At 32.9% G+C, this 27,098-nt stretch overlaps 1 protein-coding gene and 1 long non-coding RNA gene across 6 annotated transcripts in view; one reads left to right on the forward strand and one right to left on the reverse strand.

The window, feature by feature from the left end:
* The window catches only part of LOC148272224 (protein croquemort-like), a 37,236-nt gene that overhangs the window by 7,617 nt on the left and 2,521 nt on the right, over positions 1 to 27,098 (forward strand). For all 5 annotated transcript variants that reach the window (XM_088240337.1, XM_088240338.1, XM_088240339.1 and 2 more), the window contains exons 2-7: positions 5,023 to 5,157; positions 9,584 to 9,763; positions 13,833 to 13,958; positions 15,286 to 15,495; positions 16,449 to 16,660; positions 18,206 to 18,469. In XM_088240337.1, the coding sequence (XP_088096463.1) occupies positions 5,035 to 5,157; positions 9,584 to 9,763; positions 13,833 to 13,958; positions 15,286 to 15,495; positions 16,449 to 16,660; positions 18,206 to 18,469 (1,115 nt within the window). In that variant the 5' untranslated portion in view covers positions 5,023 to 5,034. The remainder of the gene's footprint in view (positions 1 to 5,022; positions 5,158 to 9,583; positions 9,764 to 13,832; positions 13,959 to 15,285; positions 15,496 to 16,448; positions 16,661 to 18,205; positions 18,470 to 27,098) is intronic.
* LOC148272225 (uncharacterized) lies at positions 20,572 to 21,469 on the reverse strand. The gene is made up of 2 exons (XR_015824898.1): positions 21,421 to 21,469; positions 20,572 to 21,334 (listed from the first exon to the last, which is right to left on the reverse strand). It is a non-coding gene; the product is annotated as an uncharacterized LOC148272225 (long non-coding RNA).

Below are 27,098 nucleotides of genomic sequence, written 5' to 3' on the forward strand. Positions count from 1 at the left end.
CCGTAGGGCCTGTAACCGCAAATGCGCGTTGGCCAAATTTAGTGCGCTGTTTGCGCAGAGGTATAAAAACTTTTCCTTTCGACGTTGATGTAGCTGATCTAAGCGTAAGACGTCTGTCAGCTAGTTCATCTGGAATGCATTGTTCTATGATCCCGATAGAATGTTTATAGATGTTTTTTTTATTTTATATATAACTATTATATTTACTAATTTATATATATTTTTTAAACAGTTTCCTTCTCGAAAATAATTATTTAAGTAAGTGAAAATCTTTGTTTATTATTTATTTGTGTAAAAGTTTATTGATTACCAAAATTTTTACAATTTATTGGTATATTAGAAAGTATGTGTGTATGCTACTCTGGTAAAATCATCAAGCATGTAAATTTAATGATTTCACGCAAATACTTAAATGAATTCGAAAGTTTGTAATGTATTTTAGTTATGCAACCAAAGAAAAATATGTTACTCAGCATGTTTTCAAATTGCTTCGCAGTCATTATTCAGGTTGTAGGAATACCACTTACCTTGTACTGTGAAACTAACAATTTGTACAATTTATTATAATGTTTTCCAAACATGAAGGCTTAACTTCAATGCCTTTTTTCTGTTACCATATAGTAAAAAAAATACTCTCAATCATCAAATTCTATCCATAGAGCATTCAAGTGGTTTGATTGCTTAAAGTAATAATGCATATTTTTTTAATACTTGCCAATCTTGAGTTTGTTTGTTGGATATGCACACATGCATGTAACTTTGTAAAAGAAAGCCCATAGAACACACATTCATATACCTATTTGGAATACCATTATTATTCCAATGTAAAAAGGGCTATGTTTCACCTGAGAGTAACCACACTTAAAAATGAATAATGAAATATTATAAATGTTTATTTTTTTAAGTTATGTATCATTAAACACATAGGCTTGATATTAGAATCAAATTATGGAAAAAATATATGGATATACGAGTAAATCATAAACTAATCAATGAATTTGGGTGACATATTAACAGCTGCCGTTTGACAGATTGCAATTTGGAAAAATAAATATTTTTTGTGTTTGTGCTGCCACTCGTATTAAAATTTAAAAAAAAAACATTTAAATATTTTCGATATCTCCAAATTTTTTTCATGTAAGTATTTGTATTTCTTTATAAAAAAGATTACTGACAAAAAATAACATGAAAAAAAAATAAAAATATATATATATATATATTTATAAAAGAAATAAAAACCCTATGGCAATAAATTTATCAATATATAATAATATCTAACTACTATTTTAGATAAATGTATTTAAATACAGAATTTAATATTATTTGGCCAACTTGACCTGAGTACGGCTTATTGTTTTGTAGCTAACTTCATGTTAACCTATATCTATTCTTCCAATTTTTTCCAAAGTCATTGAACGAGTTGTATATAATCAGCTAAATAATTATCTATTGTCAAATAATCTTCTTGATCCCAATCAATCAGGTTTTCGTGCGGGCCATAGTACAACTACCGCTTTAATCAAGGTTACAGATGACATTAGATACGCAATGAATAACAAAATGATAACCTTGATAACATTACTCGACTTCAGTAGCGCTTTCAACTCTGTGGATTTCGATCTTTTGTTGGCTAGACTTAAAACACTAAATATGACACAACCGGTTATAAAATGGTTCGGATCGTATTTACGAGCTAGACAACAGTGCATCAAAACACCAGATCATCAATCGGAATGGGTCGATATTGCCGCTGGACTAACTCAAGGTGGAGTTTTATCACCATTACTATTTTCCCTGTTTATTAATCCGATTGCAGATTGTCTCAATTGTTCATATCATCTCTATGCAGATGATTTACAATTATATCTTCATTGCAGACCTGAAAACACCAGCAAAACAATAGAATCGATGTCTAAAACACTAAATTGCGTGTCAACATGGACAAAAGAGTATGGTTTACTAATAAACCCGTCTAAAACACAAATTATGTTTGCAGGTAGTCAAAGATTGCTTAGTAAGCTAGACATACCTTCACTTAATCCTCTTATTGTCAATGGTACCAATATTCAGTACAGGAAATCCGTAAAAAATCTAGGAGTACTAATGGATGAACATCTCTGCTGGCGAGCTCATACTAATGAATTAAGCCGAAAAATATTTTTCAGTCTACACTCACTTAGAAGGTTGCAAAAATTCTTACCCATTAGTACTAAATGCACTCTTGTACAAGCATTACTACTACCCATTCTAGATTACGCTGATGTTTCCATGACTGATTTAAGCTGTGAGCAACTCGATAAACTTGAACGACTTCAGAATACATGCATAAGGTACATTTTTGGTCTTAGGAAATATGACCACATTTCTGATTATCGTAGGCAACTGAAATGGCTCAAAATTAGACAGCGGAGAGACTATCACTCCCTCTCACTTCTGTTCAATGTACTTCATAGTCCTAACGCTCCTATATACCTGTGTGAAAAATTTCAACGCTTATCAGTTCATGGTTTACCTCTTCGTTCTCATTCTCAAGGCACTCTCTTAATACCCATACACAATTCCTCTTTCTTCTCTAACTCATATAGTGTCCATGCGGCTCGACTGTGGAATCATCTCCCACCCATCATCAAAGATGTTACTACATTATCTCTGTTTAAATCACGTCTGAAGAAACATCTCCTTTCTCTTCCTTAATCTCTCCTCCTTTCCTTTTTCCTCTTTCCGCTTTTTTCCTTTTTCCCATTGAGTAATAGTTTTGATTTAAGGTAATTTATAAACAAATACATTTATTTCTATTTTTATATATTTTTCACTTTTTAATCTTTTTTTTTTTTTTTTTCTATTGAATATGTTCTGTAACTTGAATTATAAAAATAAAACTTTTATTTTATTGGTTGGTTGGAAGAAATTGCCATTTGGCAATAAGCCCGCCAATGTACAAATAACATTATGTACAAAAAGTTAAATAAATAAATAAATGTTTGGCATGCTGTCACAAGAACAAACTTAAATTTTTGTGCATTTCGGTGCCTCTGTAAGCAATACGCGTGCATTATTACTCTGAGTGTTTTATGATATATAATTTGATAAAATAAACACGCATTTGTAATTTATTTTTATGTAGGCAAAGTATGTCCCAAAATAGTTATGAATAAAAAAATGTAGCTTGAAGAAAGTAATTATTTATAAAGTTTATATTTGAAGCACTAACTTTGTGGTTATTCACTATAGTAAAATAAATAAAACAACTTTGTTTTTAACAACAATAAAAAAATAAAAAAAATTCCACCGACCGGTTTCAAAGCAAACAAGCTTCGCAAATCAAGCTTAAAGAATTCGCAAATCATCTGATAGAAAATAATCATAACTTCAATAAAGACACTGGATTATTAGTACTTCATGTTAAAAAATAAAATATTAAAATTAGACAACTTAGAAATTAAAAAAGCGATTCACAATAAGAAAAAAATAATTGATAACCAAATAAACAATATTTCTTTTAGTCCTCTCCTGTCTAGCTTCGAAAATATTGATATCAAATTACCACCCTTGTAAGGAAAAAAGACTTGATTTATTGGGTCCACGTATAGTATTTAGTGAACATGATAAAAATAAAATAGGAATTAATTCATTAGTTACGTAAACCTTGACGAAGAAGCTTGTTTGCTTTGAAACCGGACAGTGGAAAAAAAATTCTTAAAAAATTAGTGGTTAAGAACAAAGTTGTTTTATTTATTTTATTAAAGCAATTATTATTAGTTATTTATCTTGATAGCGGTTAGCCTTTTGCATTATTGTGGATAGATCCTTCGTTCCAACTGAATAATAAGTGTTAATTTTGTGGTTTTATTTATGAAATCTTACAATTCTAATAATAAAGTGACTGCAATGAATTTGATCCTACAAAAGAACTGTCAATAATTTAATTAGGACACTCTACAGTCAAAGTTAGCCGATTATGGCTGGCAGCCTCTCTTTCTTAAGCCTGATGTCCTTTATTTACTGCCGGCTACTGTACCTAGTTTAATAGACCAATAACCAGTTTCGCGACATTGGCAGACTGGCGTGGTTTTCAAGAAGTTTACACGATATATAGGCTGTAAAATTTATATGTGTGGGGGGGTATTTTAGTAGTTAAGGGTGTTTTTCTGAATGTATATAATTATTTTTAGTATTTAATATGTTGATTTATGGGTTTTGGCAAATTTTACAAATGATACTTTTATTTAATGTATACCAGTCTGATGATTTTGCGAGAGCGATGAAACCAGTTTATCAAACTAAGTGGATTAAAGTGTCACCCTGCCATCAATTTAAAATTTACTTTATAAATATGAAATGTCTGTTTGCCTGGCTCTTGGTGTTAATGGTCAGCGCATTTGCCTACCATGCAAGAGGTCTCGGGTTCGATTCCAGACAGGGTTAATACGAAATATTGATTTAATAGGGTGTTTTCACACTAAAATATTTCATAGTCCCTGGACTGGTATCTGAAGCGTAAGACTGATCATCTTACCTTCATGTTACAAAAATGATCAAGATACGCAGCAATTGGTTGCACCATTAGGTGCGAATAGGGAATGATGATGACGTTATAGTGTTGTAGATAAATTTTTATCATCATCATCATCATAATTCCCTTTCCGCACCTAATGGTGCATAGGGCACTGCATTGGTACACCAATAGCAGTGTCTCTTGATCATTTTTGTTACATGGAGGTAAGATGATCAGTCTTAAGCTTTAGGTACCAGTCCAGGGACTGTGAAATATTCTAGTGTAAAAACGCCTTTTTAAATAAATATTTCATGTTAAACATGTCAGGAATCGAACTTGAGACTTCTTGCATGGTAGGCAAACGCGCTGACCACTACACCACGAGGCCGAGATAAATTTTATGTATATATTAATATATGTTTGTGTGTGTGCGGAAGTTGGCCCGAAGGACCAATTAACAGTAGCCTAGAGGGCCGACAAAAGTTTCCTTAAAGGACCAACATATTAATGTTTCTGTTTTATTACAGATCAGTGATAGAATGGGCTGTTGCACAAGGAAATGCGGCCTCATGGCGCAGCTGATTATTGGAATTTTATTAAGCCTTATATTTACTGTACTAGTCATCGTTTGGCCAACTATTTTCTATAATGTTTTGAAAAATGTGAGTATTTTATCTTGTTAATTTAAAATGAAAAACATTTGAAGCTTGTAAGTATATACATATTTCTTGTCACAATTCAACTATTTTTACCAATTTTTCTCAGATATTATTTCTAACCAGAAGTCTGCCAATGAAATGATATTTGCATAGAATTATAATAATCCAGAAACCGCATACGCGCATTAAACTGAAGCCGACTAAACTACTCATAAATGAGTAGTTTTACATTTTGGCCATTCTGTAGGTGTTGCTTAGTACACAACTGCCGATTTAAATTTGATTATTGCCGTGTTGTGTCATTTTTAAGTGTCAAAATACTGCTGGTATTAAAAAGGAAAAGTTGGGATCACATTTCATCTCTATAAGTAGCGAGTTCACAAATAATATTATCGAAGAATTAGATTATTTTACCGTCTGTCAGATTGTTAAATAAAACAAGGAGGACATTTTGTTAGTATTGCCAGGGTAGTCTATCTTTTGCCGGCTTTCTTTTGATAAGCCTTAGTGTAATATTAAACGGTATTGATTGACTTAATTACTAAATGATTTATTTTTTTTTTTTCATTTTACTAATATTGTTTTTTGTGGACTTATCTTTTGAATTTGTTTTATTTTAGAGTAATTTAACAATAACTTTTTTAAATAAAACAATGCTTATTTCTCAAAATTCAATGAATATGGTACCTCATTGCTTATAATATATGTGTACCATTTAACGTTTTTAAAAAATTGTTTTGGTTTGTACGTGGGCACAATTCAATTGGTGATGGTTAGAGGCAGCGAAATAAACTCTCAAGTGAACAAGCATTAATTATCAATATGAAACAAAGTAAAATTTGGGATGTTTTCAAAATGTGTATATTTTATCAAACTTTTATCAAAATACAAATTTGAGTATTAGTTTTTGATATGAAAATTTAATTTAATCAGTTCAATAATTCGCTGATTAGTTCTTTGATTCTTTATGCAATTCAAATATTATATATTGTTATTTTATCTCAATTGTGATAAGTGTTCATGTAAAGATAAAAAAACGATTGTTTAAATTAGTATATAATTTTCAATATGTTTTAATATTCAAGCAATTATAATGTTTTCCAGTTTATAAAAAATAATAATGTTAATTATGACCTGTATGAAAACCTATGATTATAGGAAATTATCAGCCACAAGATATATGTGCAGATGACAAATAATGTATATTGTTATTGTAAATTTATATTTCTTGCTATAATCATTAATTGTAATGAAATATAATAATTATTAGTCATCATTTTATGACCCTTTCAGCCTTCATCATTCATAATGAATTTTTTTTATGTCACAAATCAAATAAAAATGTTCTGTAGTAACACTATCCCACAAACTATTTCAATCAAAATGAAATATTTATTTGTGATATTAAGAATATTTATTTATAGTTTTAATCAAAATATATATATTTTTAGAACAGTCTTCAATAATAAGTTAAACATTATTCATAGGGAGGTTGAAAATAATAATAACAAACAATCAAATTATCATTTTTTACATTACTCGGTCCTCCCATTGTAAAAAAGTGTGCGTTCTTTGTGAATTATATTTAAAAACAATATTAAATTCTGAATACATCCAAAAATTTGTTTTCAAGACAGATTACAATTTTTGAAGATAGATAACTACATGAGATTTACTGTGATTAATTCATTACTGCAAATTATCATGTTACTGAAAATGGAGATTAAGTGACATCAATGATTATGTAAAAATGCCTATCGGTGAAGTTAAACAAATAGAAAAATATTGTACGAACAAAAGGTATAATGTGAATGAAGCAATTTAATCGAGAGTTACAACAACTGATTAAGAGTTTTTTTTGTTTTTTACCATAAACATAAGTGATGAAACAGAGTATTAAAAAAATAAAGCATAATTACATAGCAATGAAATACATATTAATAGTAAAAATAGTAAACAAAAAATCCCACAAAGGCATGGCCTGTTCGTGGGATACAAGAGAATGTTAGTGAATTTTTGCTCCTATAATAAATAATGGACAGTTAAAATATTTTTGTGTAACATAAGAAAGAAAAAACAAAATATTCTGTAAAAGATTATATGGTATTTTTTTTATAGTCTTTAAAAAAACACAAAAATATTCCTTATTATTTTAAGGGGCATCAAAATATATCATAGAAAAAAAGAGTTCATATGATAATTATGAATCAAGTATTGTCTGACTATTTAAAAGAAATTACTGAAACATGAAATATATTTACTGTGTTTTGTTCTAATATTTTGGGGTTGGATAAGGAAATCAAACAATAGACATAACAAAAAATTACATACTAATTTTTAAATGTTTTAAAAGGTAAATTACAACTTTGTAACTAATAAATTGATTTGTGATTGTTAGAATTTTAGCCTTTAAAAATGTATGCCTCTCATGTACAGGGTGTTCGGCAGGACGTTGAACATACGAAAATGGGGAGTAGGTGGGGTCATTTGCTACCTACTCAGCCCCAAAGATTTGACCTAGGCCCCAAGATTTTTTTCACATGATTTTTTTATTTTTAAATTTGGAATTTCGTAACTTTCATACCTTTAGCTCCTATAATTTTTTTTTATGGGCAGATCTGATTTTTTAATATTTTTATTAAAGTCTTAATGGTTAATAGGTACTTTTAAAATTAATATTTGTTTCATGGTATTGGTAGAAACAAAGTTATGGACCCTCAAACATGAAAAAATAGTTTTAAAAACATTTAAAGCTCAACTTCGCGTTGCATTAAAAAAAACTGAAAGTGATGGAAGACTTCTGATTGTTTAAAAACATATCTTAAGTATGAGCTTTCTAACAGTGTGTAGTTTGTTTTGATATCTTTTTTGGAACCAGAGTTATTCGTTGTTATTTACCTAGCCGGACCATTTCGACGAAATTCTACTTATGTGGAAAGTAAAATGTTTTGCAAAATTTAACAATGCAAAGGTGAAAATAATGAAACGGATTATTACTGGGATGGTTACACAAAGCAGGATTTTTTTTTTCATTTTTGGGCAGTCATAAGGGGTCTCTTAAAAAGTAGTTATCACGCGCCATTGTTCTTGAACTTTGCAACAATGGTGATTGGACTCATAAAGGCAATAAACCAAAATCAGTGATCGAACATCCCATTTCCAAGACAAACAAAAACTTTTTTTTTTCAGAGTACCTTAGCCTTGTACATGACACGTAAGGCTACTAAATACAGGGGTCCAAATATATTAAAAAAAAAAAAAAGGGGTCTCTTTTATCTCTTTCACTCTCTGAGGGAATCGCCCGACGTGGCAATGGCGCTTCACAAAGGAGGTAATAATGATAATGTTTCACTAATCAGATAGTTTGTCCTATTTTTTCTGTGAAAAATGAGGCTTTATGCTTTTATAGCTAAACTGCTGAATCCAGTTAAGAGTAGTGTAATATTTTTTTGTTGTAAGTAGTGAATTCAATTCATGTTTTGCATGTTCTAGATCTTGAAGATAGTGATTTCGACAGCAGAAAGATTAGGACAAACTGATAAGTGAAACATTATCATTATTACCTCCTTTGTGAAGTGCCGCTGCCACGTCGGGCGCTTTCCTCAGAGAGTGAAAGAGAGAAAAGATACCCCTTATGATTGCGCATGAATGAAAAAAAAAGTTCTGCTTTGTGTAACCATCCCAGTAATAATCCGTTTCATTATTTTCACCTTTGCATTGATAAATTTCGCAAAATATTTTACTTTCCACATAAGTAGAATTTCGTCAAAATGGTCCGGCTAGGTTATTAACAACGAATAACTCTGGTTCCAAAAAAGATATCAAAACAAACTACACACCGTTAGAAAGCTCATACTTAAGATATGTTTTTAAACAATCAGAAGTCTTCCATCACTTTCAGTTTTTTTTAATGCAACGCGAAGTTGAGCTTTAAATGTTTTTAAAACTATTTTTTCATGTTTGAGGGTCCATAACTTTGTTTCTACCAATACCATGAAACGAATATTAATTTTAAAAGGACCTATCAACCATTAAGATTTTAATAAAAATATAAAAAAATCAGATCTGCCCATAAAAAAAAAAGTTATGTTACGAAATTCCAAATTTAAAAAAAAAAATCATTTAAAAAAAAATCTTGGGGCCTAGGTCAAATCTTTGGGGCTGAGTAGGTAGCAAATGACCCCACCTACTCCTCATTTTCGTATGTTCAACGTTCTGCCGAACACCCTGTATAATTAAAAAAATACAAACAATCATTAAGAAACTGTCATCAAAACAAACAAATCATCACTATATTTTTGGATCTTGTTAGAGACCCAGCTCATTTTATTAACCACTAATTGTAATATTATTTTAGCATGTTGGTTTTATTTTTAAGTTTGGTTTTATACTAAAAGTAATAATAATTTGTGTATTGTTTTCATTACAGATGTCTGTATTATCGAGTACCTCATTTAGTTTTGAATTATGGAAGGAAACCCCATTACCGATTTATCTCGAATTGTATTTATATAACTTTACTAACAGTGAAGATGTGTTAAAAAACAATTCTATTAAACCTCATTTCCAAGATGTAGGACCATATGTTTTTGAAGAAAGTCATAAAAAAGTAAGTATCTGAAAAAAAAAACATAATAAATCAATAACAATATACCAATTGTGCAATCCTTTGTTGTCAATTGCAAATCTTATATAAAACAAACTGAAATAGTAACGAAAGTGGATGTATGACAGCAGTAATAGGAAAAGATGGAAAAATGGTGACAAATGATAGTCGAATAAAAAAGATATGGAAGGAATACTTTGAGGAGGTGTATAAAATGCACACAGGAAATATATCCAGCGCACCACTTTCTCAAGTAAATCGAAATGCAGATAAAAAGTGGTGTCGATATGAAAGGAAAAGTGCATGTTTTAATAATGTTGCTACAGTTTATAATAAGTCAGGAGGAGAAATAATTTTTGTATGGCGGCACTAGCTTTTAAATGTTTAGAGGAAAAATACACTCCCCCAGATTGAAGAAGGGCTGCTGTTATGCCTCTGTACAAGGGAAAGGGCTCTAGGATGGAATGTGGACATTATAGAGTTTTTTGAGGACTGTTGACAGAATGTATGGTAGAATACTGATTAAGAGAGTAAAAAATGTGACTAAAGGTAGAGTATGGGATATTCAATGTGGCTTTACGAATGGAAAAGGATGTATTGATCAAATATTTGCTCTGCGAAATATCACAGATTTTTTTTTTTACTAAACACCAAAAGCATCTTTGTGCATTTGTCGATCTGCAAAAAATGTTTGATAGAGTTGACAGAGAAAAAATGTTGAAGGTTTTATCGGAGTATGGAGTGAACGATAACCTGATACGGGCTATTGCGTCACTGTGTAAGGACAGAACAGCATGTGTGAAGGTAAATGGTTCATATTGTGGTTTGACATTCCTAAAGGGGTCAAACAGGTATGTGTAATGTCACCGTAGCTGTTCAACATATGCATAGAGAACTGCATGAATGAACTGAAAGCTTTTTGAATTTGAACAAAAATAGGTAGTTCAACTGTTAATTTTCTTTTGAATGCCGACATTAGATTTCGAGACCTGTGATGTCATCATAATATTATTTAACTATTTAGGCTGCTCATTCTGTGATTCATAACGGGCCTCTTTGGCACGGGTTCCTGTGTCAGCCGGTAGCATATATTATATTCCTGATTAATAAAATATAATTTAGGCTATCTTTATTTTAGCAATAGTTCATACATCATCCGCTGTACACAAATTATAATTTATTATGATAACAGTTATCTGGAAAGGAATGCCTGTTATACTAACCAATATAATATAGAAATGAGTATTTCATTTCATTTGTATTATTCACATGTTGATTAAAAAAACATATATATATAGAATGGATAACAATGAAATTAAAACTAATTTATTAAAAATATTATTAAAAATATTATTAAAAATATTATTAAAAATTGTTCACATAGTAAAAAAATTGACAGCTAAATAGTATTATAGAGCATCATAAGAAGTTGTGGTCCCGTGTCTAGCGTTGCAGACTCACGGATCAGAGGTCCGAGGTTCAAACCCCGCTCTATCCCAACTTAAATTTCTTATCTTAATAGTGAGTAGTAACAACTCGTTGAAAATGGCTCTAAAATTTAAATATTTGAGAAAATCATAAGAATGCAAATATTTCTTTTACTATTAAAAAAAATATATATATATGACAACCAAAATATTATGTTCTATATAGTTCTTAAAAACTTTGGAGCTTCATGGTGTATTTAATATTTTATGTATAAATTTTTCTGAATATTCTGCCTCTGTAGTATAGTAGTTTTTTCTGTGTCCAATCTGACAAAGAATACAGTTAGCTTACTAATTAGCTGATATTCTTCAACCAACCCATACAGAGGATGATATATTTTAGAGATGGGCCGAGTACTCGTTTAATACTCGATACTCGGCGTATTCGGCGTTTTTTTTATTACCCATACTCGGCCGAATAACTCTGTTTAAATGACGAGTATACTCGGTTTAAATAAAGTAATATAAAGTTTTGGGAAATATAATAAAAACGTTAAGACGTTCATTAATCTTCGAAACCCATCATCTTCCACTATGGAAATCGGTTGGTTATCCAATAGCAATCATTTCGGCGACAGCTTTGTGGATTTCTTTAGCCCGCGAATTATTTATGTCCCACTTTGCCGCAAATGACTCCTGAAGGCTTTGTTGTACCTTTGTTGCATTTGATTCCGACTCCGAAGTTGAAGAAGCGATTTTGGGATCTTTCGGATAGAGGCTCATTCTGTAAATCTTTTGACTCTTCTTTGTGTTTAATTTTAATTTGTTTTAACAACGCCGTCGTAAAAGCATAACATCCAACACCAATTTGTGAAATCAAAGAATTGCACAAGGAACATTTCACTCTGGTTTTATCTTCTTCAATCTCGTAAAATTTCCAAATTCGCAATCTTTTGTGTGAACTCATCTTGTCAACAATTTCTGTACACGAAGAATAATATTTATCAATTATTTATGCAATTTGACGCGCAACGAATGCTATTTTGTTGTAAAATAACAACCAACTGATTAGCCGAGACGGAGCGGGAGATAGAGTGCCGCTCGTACGCAACGGGAAAGCACCCACGGACCTGTTTAAACCTGTTTTTGCGCCCCAAAAAAAGCATTCGATTGATTGAACGGAGTTATTTGGCAAACATCAAACCGAGTAAAACTCGTACTCGGTAACTCGGTAAGACTTGTACTCGGCAACTCGGTAAAACTTGTACTCGGCGCATCTTTACCAGTTAAGGGTATTTTATGGAGCAAAATTATTATCCAACAGATGTTCAGCTCGATATATAAAAATAAATTAGAACACAGCTATCTAACAAGATTTACATCTGTTGATGGCCTTGTAGTACCAAAATTTAAAAATAAATATGGACAACGTACGTTGGATTATATTGTTCCAAAAGTATTTAATTTGTTGCCACTTGACATGAAAACATGTCATAGTAAAAATAAAATTAAGTTTCTATTACGTAAGTGGGTTGTAGATAAAACGTTCCTATATTGATTTATTATTTATGTAATACATTTTTTAAATTTTTAATTTTTTTTTTTATTATTATTATTTTTAATTTTTTTATTTATTTAAAAAAAATAAAAAATTATCCCTCATTGAATACATTTTTGTTATTTTTAACTTTTCTTAGGGTTAACCTTTTCTTTTCTTTTATTACTTTCTTATTTCATTTATATTTTTTAGATCTTAATTTTAATATGTACTTTTAATTTTCTTATTAATTTTTTTTTTCTGTAGATATGAATTGAAATTCTCGATTTACTTTACTTTGTTTAATTAATTTTTTATCTTGTTTTGATTACATTTATGAGCACACACTATTTATATGTCTATTTTTTTTTCTTATATTTAAAATATATTTAAGTAAATTACTACTTTTTAATTTTAATTGTATTATTTTACTCTATTTTCTTACTTAAAAAAAAAAAAAAAATCTTTAAACTATTTTTTATGTTTATTATTTTATACGTATACAGTATTATGTCTGTAGTCTTCTTATTTGATTATTAATTAAAACTAATGTCTGAGCACCTGATGAAAAACTATTATTGAATAGTTTATCGGGACAAAATATATCTTAATACTTTGTTTTCTTTATAATGTATTGATATTGTAATAATATGTATATTTTATTGAATAAAGACTATAAAAATATCTCTAATATATTTGGTTCAGCGTGTGAAAAAAAACCAGAACCTCAGATGAGTGTTTTTGACTCGAATAATACTTGTGGGGGTCCATTGATCGATGACACACACATGTGCCAAATGATTTGACCTGAAATGTAGGGCAACGACCAAAGAAGCAACTCTGCATTTTCTATTGAATACAATACATTATATTCTGCAAGACCAACAGTATTGCACACCAGGCCTTAACTCACTAACGAAATCGCATGACATTCATTCTCGCCATGGATGCATGAAGAACAAAGGAACTCAGCCTATAAATGAGACCTACGGATGTGGTAATGTCAGTCAGCTCAAGTCAGTCCGTTCCAGCATTTAGTCAAATTGCAGTCAGTTGTTATTGTCGCTACTCGTGCAACATACATACAACACATTTATTTATTTTTCAGGTTAATATATCGTGGCATAGTAATGGGACTGTAACATTCTTACAACAACGAAGTTGGGTTTTTGAGCCAAAGTTATCAAAAGGAGATTTATCAGATAAAATATCTAATGTTAATGTGATTGCTGTAGTGAGTATTTTCATATTATAATTTTACCTTAGTTTGATTTTTATTTTGCTAATATTGCCTCTATGTGATAAACCAATATGTTTATTTATGTAATTTTTTAACTGGTAGGCTGTAGAAAACTAATGGAGACTTGAATAAGTTTTTGCTGTTTTCTGACAAATGGCATTGTTTTAGCCTTTTTACATCGGGCAAGCCAATTTCATCACAAAACTCCACCATTAGGCTTAAAATGACAGTATTTATATGTTATTCAGTTAAAGTGTTAACAAAATATTTTTTGATAGCATTAAACATGTCCAATTTCGTGCCAAAAAGAGTATTTGCGGGGAATTTCACTGCATTTTTTTTTAAATCTGCGGCTGAAGCATAAAGAATACTTTTGGAGATTTGCGGTGACCATGCTCTGTCGGAACATCACCGAACATCATAATAACCTCTGCTCTGCACCATGATCAGCTGGGAACCTAACAAAACCAAGGTGTCAAATCGCTATCGACTACAATTGATGCGTTTGAACCGAGCATTGAAGGAAAAACGGCCGCATTATGAGGAGAGTCACGACAAAGAAATTTTGCAGTATGACAACGATCGGCCGCATGTAGCAAGGCCAACAAATCATACTTGGAAACGCTCAAATGGGGAGTCCTACTCCACTCGCCGTATTCACCGGACATTCCTCTTTCCGATTACCATTTGTTCTGATCGATGACTCATGGCCTGGCTAAGCAGGACTTCCATTCTTATGAATATATAATAAGCCTAAAAGTGGCTCAGTTCATTGACAACCTAAAGGATGAGTCGTTCTTTCGAGATGGTATTAATATGCTGCCAGAAAGACAGGAGAAAGTAGTCACTAGCGAAGGACAATGCTTTCAAAGACATTTTTAAAAGCGATAATTTTCATGAAAAAACAGTGACAACTTATTCAATCTCCAATACTATTTATTTAAAAAAAACAGTTTTGTTTAGTCTGTAATATAAATATCAACTAACCCTTACACCCTAAAATAACTTATGTTATTGAGTTGAAAAATTTCATTTTCTAATATTTATATACTAATATTTACTAACATTAATTAAAATGTTTGACCACATAGTTAATGCTTTGAACATAAAAAATATGATAAATTAACAGAAAGAAAAAAGTTCTTTTTATTTAGCAAAAAGTTGTTTAACTCAAGAAATCAATTAAAATAGCTACTTACGGTCTTAAGACAGATTGTAGATTAGAATATTAAAAAAAGGTTTTATTTGCTACTTGAGAGTTTTTTACATTTTAAAATTAATTCATCGGTGAGTTCTAATGTTTACTATAACAATTTTTTAGACTGCCGCTTATTTTGTTCGTCACAAATCAACTCTTGTGCGCATTGCTGTCAATTCTGCTCTGGACCTCTACTCTGAACCCTTAATAGTTACCAAGACTGCAGGAGAGCTTTTATTTGATGGATATTCTGATAGACTGTTGACTGTTTTAACGACATTAAACATTTCTGAGATATCACTACCGTTTGACAAGTTTGGATGGTTTTATGGTGTAAGTAATCTGAACTTCTTGATTAATCATTTTATTATATAAATCTGTTTTTGATGGCTTTCATTTTAATATATATTATATAAAGGTAAATGGTTAGTAATTTAAAATGTGTAACAAAAACAGTGAAAAAGTCCTCTGAAAGGGGAAAAGTGGTATAATTTTACTATAGAACTCCCGTTGTATGATACCGAATATATATGAAAATCTGAGTCTAATATTCAATATGAATAATGAATATACCTATGTTAGTTATGCAGCAAGTAATAAGAATATATATTTCAGCACTTCAGCACACAGAGTTTATAGCAAAAGATTATTTGTTTTGCATTTTAAGTTTAACACCACAAGAGGCCAAGAGGCCCACTTACAGTACAAAATACCCAGGCTTGAGAAAAATCACAATTAATTTTTGTGTTCTCACTGGGAATCGAACCCGGAACTTTCCGTGCACAAGTCAGAGAGTCTTAGCCACTACACCATGGAGGCTGCCTGTTTCATTCATGTTTTATAGTTTAACAAGTTTAAGTGCATTTTTAAGGCTGCTGTGTTTATCATAAGGTTTATTTTATTTGCCTTGGTAATTCCTGATGGCATTAACATTGTACTGGGGATATTAGATGAGGTTGTAAAGAGTTCATTGATTCTTTAACACCTGATTTATGTAAGTAGTGTAGAAAAAGAGTTTATTTGGAAATATGTAATACTTATGTAAACATAGGGAGGGCTTCACAGTGAACTGACTTATTCGTGCAGAAAAAAAAGAGTTACTACTTAGCCTTTACACTGGTGTTAGGTGGTGTTAGTTACTCTGGTGTAATGCAGCCGAGTGCATTAACTCGTAAGGTCGATATAAAATATAATACATTTCCAAACTTTTTTATACTTGGACCTTATATTTATATTGTTTTTATGAATTTAAAAAAGCCCTAATATTTTTTTGTGTGTTTTTACAGCGCAATTATTCAGATATTTATGATGGATGGTGGAATATTCAAACAGGTGCTAATGGTTTGGATAAATTAGGAGCTATGGATTTATGGAATTTCAATAACAAAGTAGACTTTTATGATGGAGAATGCGGAGCAGTTAAGGGAACAACTGGTGAATTATTTCCCCCGAGAACCAATCCTGAAAATATCACCGTTTTTGCGTCCGATATTTGTTCGTAAGTAAAGCGTTAATTTTTTATAATTTTAAAGATTATTATTTTTTTTTTTTATGAACATTGCACTGAAAGCCCATTTTGAGTATTTAAAGTTGGTTGTTTTTTAAAGGACATAACTGGTTAGATTTAGTTCAGAATTTTATAACTAACAATTATTTTACCTTTTCAACAGCAATACACAATGTGTATTGCAGTGGCGAACGGTGATTTTGTTTACTGGTAAGATACGAAAAATGATCATAAATTTGTACCTACATAATACATAATAATATATAAGTAAAATATAAATTGCTATTTTTTCTGTGGTTCTGTGCGATACAACAACATCTCTCATCTGTGAAATCAACTCAAACGATGATTATTATTAACATATTACAACAGAGGTGAAGAACATTTAAGAGAAGGTAATTTAGAAGTCTAGGCATCTACAGGGCTTATGACCTGTCAATGGCTGGTTTAAATGGCCTCTTTACACACTGTGTAACATTCACCATTCTGCCTATATTTGAACATCTATATTCCTTCAATTCTTTCATCTGTTGATGTAAATTTGGACAAACTCAAAATATTGTTGATTATTATTAACTTTGCGATATATTTTATCATTCTCCATTATTTTAATACATAACTTATACAAAAGTTTATAAAAAATACCGCAATGAATTCAGTAGATGTAATTATTTCTATTATAATTAAAATGTCAACTGGCCGAATTATTTTAGAAATTAATAATGCCAAAAACGGCCACATTGAGTGCCATATTATGTCCTGCGGTATGACTGCACGAAAGTAATGGTGGTCATATGTCAACTGTATCATCTCAAAGAAAAATAGCCTTTAGCAAAAAATGATCAAAATTCTGTTTTCTAAATCAAGAATCTTCAAATAATTTATGTAATCTGCATGCTTACTTTAGGAGGTGACCGGAACTGGGTTTTAGATTGCATACTTATTTGTATGAAGAAATAAGCTGGAATATTCCACTGGGCTCACTGCTGGCGCTGGGCGCGCATTATTAGTATTTTTATTTATTTTTTGGAGAAAAATACAAACATTTGCAATAATTTATAAGAAATAGCAATTATTTATTTGGTTTTTTGTGAATAAAGTTAATATAAAACATTATTATGGATCGTCAAATATAATGGTAAGCTGCGTATAATCGCTTATATGGACGATTCGCCCCTGGTGTATTGCTATAATAGCAAACATTTTAAACTACGTTGTTTAAATTAAGATTATGAATTTAATGTTTCTCATTGATTTATGTAAGCTTATGTAATTTATTATTTCAATAAAATAGTTACATAAGTATCTAATCAATTTCTAATTAATTCTATTAATCTTACTTAAAGTAGATTATGTAGCTATGCACGTAATTATGTAACAAAAGATGTGGTATGATAAAATTATATTGAAATCTTGTCTTGTATGATTCCTTACAATACTACGGATAAAGAATACTTGTAAGATATTAATGAAACTAATGATACCTTATTATTTTTCTTTGTTTATCGTGTTTGAAATATTGGTTTTGGGTTTTAGATATATCTCTCTGAAAAGGAATGGATCTACTGTAGTGGAGAATGTAGATGGTGCAATTTTCACGGGAGATGATTCACCATTCGACAATGGAGTAAATTATCCCGAAGAAGCGTGTTATTGCCCTAAAGGGACTGCTTGTACTCCGGCTGGTACCCGCAATGTTTCTGCGTGTAAATTTGGAGCACCTGCCTTTGTTTCATATCCACACTTCTACTTAGCTGATCCTGAATACATTTCTAGGATTGATGGTGTCCAGCCTGATGAGTAAGGATTTTTAAATTCAATCAAGTATTGATTTATACTTATTGTTGGCAGGATACTGAACTATTATATGTCGCATTTTAAATAAAAATCAGTTTTTGATATACATATTTATTTTAAATCTTCAAGTACGAAGAATGAGTACTTTGGCGGACTTGTTGCTAAAAGCGATATATTCCAGCCAACCAAACATGTCCGCCAACATACTATTTACATTGTGTAGAAGTTTTATAAGCGTATTTACAATATTTTATCGATAAATCTTATTTGTGCAGAAGTATTTTAAGTGAAAAATGTATTTAATTTTCTAGTGCTAACTCTCATGAAAACTTAAGTAAAATGCTGTTAAAATAGTTCTGCATTCAGCCAACGTTACATATATATCATTATAACTATGCAATGAAATTTTGTACTCATTTGTTTTTTATGAAAAGACTAAAACAAAAAAAAATATCTCCTAAAACCCCTAACCTTTGTCACATCCCTTTCCCACAGTTAGGCATATTTACTATTATTTTGACAAATCATTTTTTCACTTCTGTACAATATATATATACATTATAACAAAAATACGTCGACGCTAAAAAGGCTAAATGACTAAAGTGAATTTTGCGGGAGAGCCAATCAAAGATTTAAAAAAAATGAATAATTAGGAGAACTTTTTTTATTCTGCATTAATTCCAAAATGAAGTAGGTATTTATAGGCCAGTCATATTCTACATTAAAATTGCAAAACGCGATGTAAAGCTGCTTTTTTGGTATGTTGTTTGGACCCGTTAGGGGAGTGTGAAACTATGTTTTGCAAGCAAAAAAAAGTTGTGCTACCTGCGGAATATGCGAAAAACTGCAAAATTTTCGGACTTTTTTCAGTTTTCGCAGTTCAATTAAAAAACTATGGGCTTTTTACATTAGTTGCCATAATCATTTTGAAAGTACATTAAATTTGAAACAATTAAAGCCAACCCAAAGCTCCGTATATTTAATAGTTTTTGCGATATGATGCTTAAAAAATTTACAGGGTATTCAGAAATGTTAAAATTTTGAGTTTTGCTTATGTTTTCGGCCGAATATCGGCATAACCGCTCACGCTAAGAGAAAAATTGTAATGAATTAAGTTATAGCATATTTAATTACCTTTCATTTAAGCGCAAAACAGGGTCCGTAAACCTTATAGTTCTCTTGTAATCGTAAATAACAAAAATTGAAATAATACCAGTTTTAAAATATGAGCCTACCTAGTAACTCTTCTTTAGATAAAATGGCCTCCTCAATAGTTATACATTTTTCGATGTATTCTTCTTCGTTGTCGGATTCGTCTATTTCAATTGCAGGGACATTTTGGTATGACTTGCCCCGACAGAAATGGCAGAGAACAGAGCACTTTAGCCCTGTTTTCTGGCACGTGCAACCTCTTGCAGTGCGTCCTCTGCGGCACTTGCAAGAAATGAATTTTAAGAGGACTTGAGGAGCTTGGTCTTTTGTAGAAGTCTCGGGTAGCAGTCCCTGCTGGTTACTGTTTTAGCCCCACTCAGTTGGTTCTTTGTCTACTCCCAACCACTCCTGAACCTGGTGGTATGTTTGATATGCATGTTGAGCTGCAGCCTCCTTAGTTGGAGGCAGGCGAACCAAGTGAACCTTGGTGTTGGCAGCTGACCTCACGAAGATTTCGTAACGGCGACTGTAAAGAGTGCTGGTGACTCCTCCATTAACATTAACAACATTTTCATTTTTCTATGCCCGAAAAGGGCAGAAGGTTCTAAAGTGCTTACATATTGGTGTACGCGACTGTAAATAATGATTAATGTACCTTGATTAAAATAAAGTAAAATCTTCAAATATTATGTCGCTGCAAACTGACGTAACCTTTCTGCAGTTTTTGTACTTTTTGCTACCTTATCTTCTGGGTAACCGTCAAAGACAACTATCACATTCCTCCCAAAGTCTCTTAATGTGTACCTGACGTAAGCAGCAACAATTTCTCTAATTGACATATTCTGGTGCCAGACGACCTTATGGAGCAAGTAGCCTCCATCCACCATAACAAAAGTGTTGGTGCCTATAGGGTGTCATACTCTTTTTTAATATTAAATCTTACCTTGCGGCTAATAGTCTCAGGTAGAACTTGTTCTTTTTGATCTCAAGGTTCCTTGAAGGATAACATGGGTCCTTAGTTACTTTCCATTAGGTATTATTGCAAAATTCTAATAAAATACTGAATCTCTTGCTTGGTTGTGAACAACGGTGGGAAAAGACAGAATACAGTGGTTCATTTCAAGTTTATTTATTACAAATCAGTAAAATATAGTTTTACAGACAACGGACATATATGTTTCTCAAGATGTTCAACAATTATTTATGAGGAACTTAATTATAGTAAACAGGATTAATAATAATTGGAGCAGAGATCTCTCCTAGTAAGAATTAAAATTGAAAATAGCCCATTATTAAAAGGATTCGAAATTAACCTAATGTGATTACTTCTAAGTGTCCTAGAACCGAAAATAATTTGGGCAGCGGTTCCCCGTAATGAGGATAAAGATTTGAATAATCCTGCGTATCCATTAGTTCACTGTAGTATTACATTAGGAGTCACTAATTTTCGAAGTATATTTCCACCAACCTTTATGAAGAGATGCACGCGAGGTACCCACATAATCCTCTGAGAGATTCGAACCATTCTATATTATTTTACTTGAGAAGGAAGTACCAGGAACACCAGCAATTACGAAGGATCCTAGAAATGGCGTCCTGTGTCGATTTGCCATTGAGGAGAAAAACTGCTGAGTCACGCCTCTGCAGGATGAATCAAAGAAAATGTCGACAACTCAGGTTCAAGGGCGAGATTCCGGGGTAACCTGACTCTCCATACTACAAAAAAATGTATTTCATTACAAACGGCTCGAGAAAGTAAGTTAAAAAAAAAACAACAGTTCCGTGCTGTATACTGTACTTACTAAATGGAGATTTGTTAGTTGTTACGTGGTGTATAAGGCTAAACAGCCGTCATAATGGATTCTAGCTTAAAATGATCATACGTATCCGATCGGAAGCTGGTTTAATTAGAATACAAGTTTTTTTTGGGGCACAGCTCAACATGGTGCATAGGGAATTATACCAAAACTCCCATAGTTATTTGCGAGGGAAAACTGGCCTAGCGCGGCGTGGACACTGCTCGCGAACCAGATTGCAACTGGCCGGCTCGCCAGCGGCGAGTGCTACGGGCCTGTATTCAAAAAAACTAGTGTGGTGGGAGGTATCATGTGACCGCCGCGGAATGTCTGTTGACCGCTGTCGGGTAAAGCGTTTATTTACGCGATTGATTTGTTTTCTATATTCAATTTTACGTTTAAACTATAACGGTTCTGATTATCTTATAGGTATAATTATTTTTGTCGCGGGACGCGACACTCCACTTATGGTACGAGGAAAAAAAATTAAAAAAAAAATTTTTTGTAGCGATTTGGTTAAGGTTCGAATCGTGTTTGGAATATGTAGTACTCTCGTGCGCACCTGTACATGTAGGGAAAGAAGGCAAAGGTTGTCAACACCGGTATACACAAGTTATATAACTACTTATTTTCTAAACATTCTTATCCTAGTTGTACCTATCTATTGTTTAAACATGAAAAGGCAAAAACACCAACGGAAGAAGAATTTGCAATTTGCGTACACAGAGCATGTATACTATTTTTCAAACAAGTTGACACTTAACGTATTTATATACAATATTTACAGGACCGCCTAAAAAGTACATTTAATACGGCTTGTCTAGTCCAGTTGAATTCGGCTAACTTCCAACAATCACTAGGGCCTATTGACTACTACACTGTGGTGAAGTCAAGATTATGAAGACAAGGTTAGAGGTATAAGACCTGACCACTCTCCGTACATTTGGGATAAAAAAAAATTCCTGTAACAACTCAAGAACGTTAATGAGACTGAGACATTGGAATAACACAAAAATTACAAAACGAGAATCGCCTTATCCTTCTTCCAACCTTTCGACAGGGGTTTTTTTTTTCTTTTCTCTACTAAGATGTACACAATGGTAAAAAGGAGAAGATCATATTTTTGCGCTTAGTTCACCTCTCAGTAGAACACAGCACATTTCAAGTAGCTTAAAAAAGGACGTAACTGGCGTTACTTGGCTCATTTCGCATGAGGCCGTCTATAATTTCTTTTAAAGTGCCGGTCGTGCGATGCACCTTACACCAAGAAATCCTGAGTTTCAAACTCACAAAAGGGTCGTCACCACTATCCTACTATGGTCTCCAAGACCATAGTATAGTAATATATTAACAATCATAGGGTTACAAGAGGAATTATGGATTCTATATTTATCAGCTCTAAAGAGGAGGGCTGATAACGTGAATCAAGCATTATTAACACAAGTGAGGTAGGTATTTCCATTAGGTATTTTTCTTTTAATCCATTGGTCCGTGGGAAGGTGTCAGGATGTACTTGGCACGGAACATTATTTCATTCAAAGTGAGGGGGTGACAGGGAGACAACATACACACACTTAATATTCGTCATCAAGCACTGGCCGATCTCGCATACAGGGGTAAGGGGAATATACATTTTCATTCGTACTTTGGGATACATTACTAACATTCCCGTGACAGTTCATCGGTACTGGACAGTAGTAAATGGAAGATGGATGACCAGGTGGCAAATACCGTAACCTAGACAATAAGGACATTGAGGGTGGGTGGTCAGTTTACCAGTCCCAGCTTCTTGGTTTTTCTGGCGTTTCAGAGGACACCGTTCGACAAATTTTTATAAACCTAGTCCCGGTTTCCTGGCATCTCTGGCGTTTCAGAGGACACCGTTCGACAAATTTTTATAAACCTAGTCCCGGTTTCCTGGCATCTCTGGCGTTTCAGAGGACACCGTTCGACAAATTTTTATAAACCTAGTCCCGGTTTCCTGGCATCTCTGGCGTCCCAGAAAACACCCCTTGACAAATTTTTACAAACCTAGTCCCGGTTTCAGCGTACGTGACAGTTCACGCACACCTGATAGCTTCAAGGTGTTATCAAAGCATAGTTTCAAAAATCGGTTTCTTCCCTGCCGTGGTCGGTCTCGGTATCTATACGCGCGACAAAAGTTTGAAGTGGGTATGAGCTTATGGACACGACGATGGTAATTACAAGTTGGTATAGCAAAAATCAGGGGAAAAACGAAGAAACCTCACTCTTTGGTTGCGTAAGATTCGTACTTACAGGTCAAAGAGTTCACACCTGTCAAGGGCTATTAGGGTAACTTTCTAACAGCTGTATTCTAGGCCACCTTGACATGGCTACAATTATTGAGTACACTAAGTGTTCTCACGTCTCTAGTTAGTCAGATTTACGTTGGCAAGTGTGTTGGCCCAAAGAATAGCGAATGGAAGGGAAAATGACTAACAAGGAGGACTCATCGCCTCTTTATTAAGGAAGGTTCTTACTTCCTGGCTAAAAGGGATTCGAACGCCAGCCACGAACTTGAGTTTCTCAAAACACCAAGTTTTATTCGGGACCGTCGTGGCACGGCAAATCTTATTAAGATTATGGCATAGCAGAACGTGGTTCAAAGCCTCTGATACGAACTGCCTTGGACAGGGTTTTAGTGTTTGCGGAGTTCACCCGAGGAATTATTTCCATTTTGCAGCTGTTGTTTACAAATTTATTTATTTTTAACAAAACGGCGAGGATAAATTAAGAACAACTGGCGAGTGACCCGGAAGGAAGAAGAAAACGAGCATTCGTTGAACTTGTTAAATTAGTGTAGGCCGAATCCGAAAAGGAATAATAAAAAAAATTACTTCTGGAAAAAATACTATTTGTAAAATTTTAATCAGGACTGACTCGCTTGTGACCGGTAGTACTATATTTCGAAATTTTACCTATTAAGACGCGGAGATTTATGTTTTTGCAAATTCTTTTTCCCTATTGGTCATAAACATGGAAAATACAATGTTGCTTTTTAACAAACTCTAGGGAAAATCGTTATAATTCTGTTCACCGCTATCACCAACAAGCAAGGAATTCGAATAGATAAAATAGTGATTTTACTTTTAATTTGTTAGTTCAGAGTAACTGGTAACTTGCCACACGCATGGGCGCCAAATGTCATACTCTTTTTTAATATTAAATCTTACCTTGCGGCTAATAGTCTCAGGTAGAACTTGTTCTTTTTGATCTCAAGGTTCCTTGAAGGATAACATGGGTCCTTAGTTACTTTCCATTAGGTATTATTGCAAAATTCTAATAAAATACTGAATCTCTTGCTTGGTTGTGAACAACGGTGGGAAAAGACAGAATACAGTGGTTCATTTCAAGTTTATTTATTACAAATCAGTAAAATATAGTTTTACAGACAACGGACATATATGTTTCTCAAGATGTTCAACAATTATTTATGAGGAACTTAATTATAGTAAACAGGATTAATAATAATTGGAGCAGAGATCTCTCCTAGTAAGAATTAAAATTGAAAATAGCCCATTATTAAAAGGATTCGAAATTAACCTAATGTGATTACTTCTAAGTGTCCTAGAACCGAAAATAATTTGGGCAGCGGTTCCCCGTAATGAGGATAAAGATTTGAATAATCCTGCGTATCCATTAGTTCACTGTAGTATTACATTAGGAGTCACTAATTTTCGAAGTATATTTCCACCAACCTTTATGAAGAGATGCACGCGAGGTACCCACATAATCCTCTGAGAGATTCGAACCATTCTATATTATTTTACTTGAGAAGGAAGTACCAGGAACACCAGCAATTACGAAGGATCCTAGAAATGGCGTCCTGTGTCGATTTGCCATTGAGGAGAAAAACTGCTGAGTCACGCCTCTGCAGGATGAATCAAAGAAAATGTCGACAACTCAGGTTCAAGGGCGAGATTCCGGGGTAACCTGACTCTCCATACTACAAAGAAATGTATTTCATTACAAACAGCTCGAGAAAGTAAGTTAAAAAAAAAACAACAGTTCCGTGCTGTATACTGTACTTACTAAATGGAGATTTGTTAGTTGTTACGTGGTGTATAAGGCTAAACAGCCGTCATAATGGATTCTAGCTTAAAATGATCATACGTATCCGATCGGAAGCTGGTTTAATTAGAATACAAGTTTTTTTTGGGGCACAGCTCAACATGGTGCATAGGGAATTATACCAAAACTCCCATAGTTATTTGCGAGGGAAAACTGGCCTAGCGCGGCGTGGACACTGCTCGCGAACCAGATTGCAACTGGCCGGCTCGCCAGCGGCGAGTGCTACGGGCCTGTATTCAAAAAAACTAGTGTGGTGGGAGGTATCACGTGACCGCCGCGGAATGTCTGTTGACCGCTGTCGGGTAAAGCGTTTATTTACGCGATTGATTTGTTTTCTATATTCAATTTTACTTTTAAACTATAACGGTTCTGATTATCTTATAGGTATAATTATTTTTGTCGCGGGACGCGACAAGGGATGTTTTCAAAGAGTGGGGTAAAAGCTGAGTAAAAGCTTGATTTAGTGCCTTTACAAATCCTCTCTTCACAAAACAAAGCCAATTCGTATTTGAAGTACTCTTTCAAGTCCTCATCTGTTTGTTTTGTGATACAAAGCCTTTGAAAAATGGTAAGAGAATCTATTTCAACCTACTTGTCCTGCATTTTGACAGTAACTGATGATAAGCTCCGTATATTATCTTTTTGTTTGAAGTTACTTTCCCGAACGAGTTTCCAATGATCTGTTTGACCCCATCAGTTCCCAATTCTTGTACCATGTGGCAATTAACTTCAGGGCCTCCCAACAATGCCATTGCTGAGAGACATTATTTTTTCGTTACATGAAAGTGGCACGTGGACACCAAACCAGTTCTTGATTTTTTCTACATCAGCAGTATCTCTTATGATTTGAAAGGGCCTCATGTCAACGTGTTGTTTAGTGGTGGTACAGGAAACGTCACAAAAGTACTCAAGTCCTATATTGAGCTAATCAATATATTGAGCATGTTGACCATTCCTTCAAGCTCACCTGACTCTTTATCGATCTCATTAAAATCTGCTTAATCGTCAAGTCTGTCCATAGACCTGACCAAAATTTATGTGATCGGCGAATCGCGAACTGACCTTTCTGTGTAAACAAACTAAATTCTTTCGGATATATTCTCTGTTGTAGCTGACTCATGTCCTGTAGGTATAGGCGAGCACGAATGGAAGCATAAACATGATTATATCTAGGTGGAGGTCCCAGTCTCCCATCCATCCATTAACAGCGCTCCGCCACCATCAGGCAACAGCGCGATGTTTGAAATTACTATTAAACTGGGTACTATTACGCAGGTAGGTATTACGACTAAAAGAGAACTATAAAGGTTACTGACCCTGTTTTGCACTTAAATGCAATGTAATTATACCTAAAACTTAATTTCTTACAACTTTCTTATAGCATGAGGGGTTCTGCCGATATTTGGCTGAATACATAAGCAAAACTCAATATTACAATATTTTTGAAAAAAAAAAATTTTTGAAACCTAATATCTCGAAAACTATTAAACATACGAAGCTGTGAGTGGGCTTAAATTTTCGCAAATTTAATGTTATTTTAAAGAGATAATGTAAAAAAATCCATAGTTTTTTAATTGAACTGCAAAAACTGA

Source organism: Micrasema longulum, unplaced genomic scaffold (assembly GCF_059751315.1).
Source record: "Micrasema longulum isolate JH-2025_06_02 unplaced genomic scaffold, ASM5975131v1 h1tg002428l, whole genome shotgun sequence".
In the NCBI taxonomy this organism is placed as follows: domain Eukaryota; kingdom Metazoa; phylum Arthropoda; class Insecta; order Trichoptera; family Brachycentridae; genus Micrasema; species Micrasema longulum.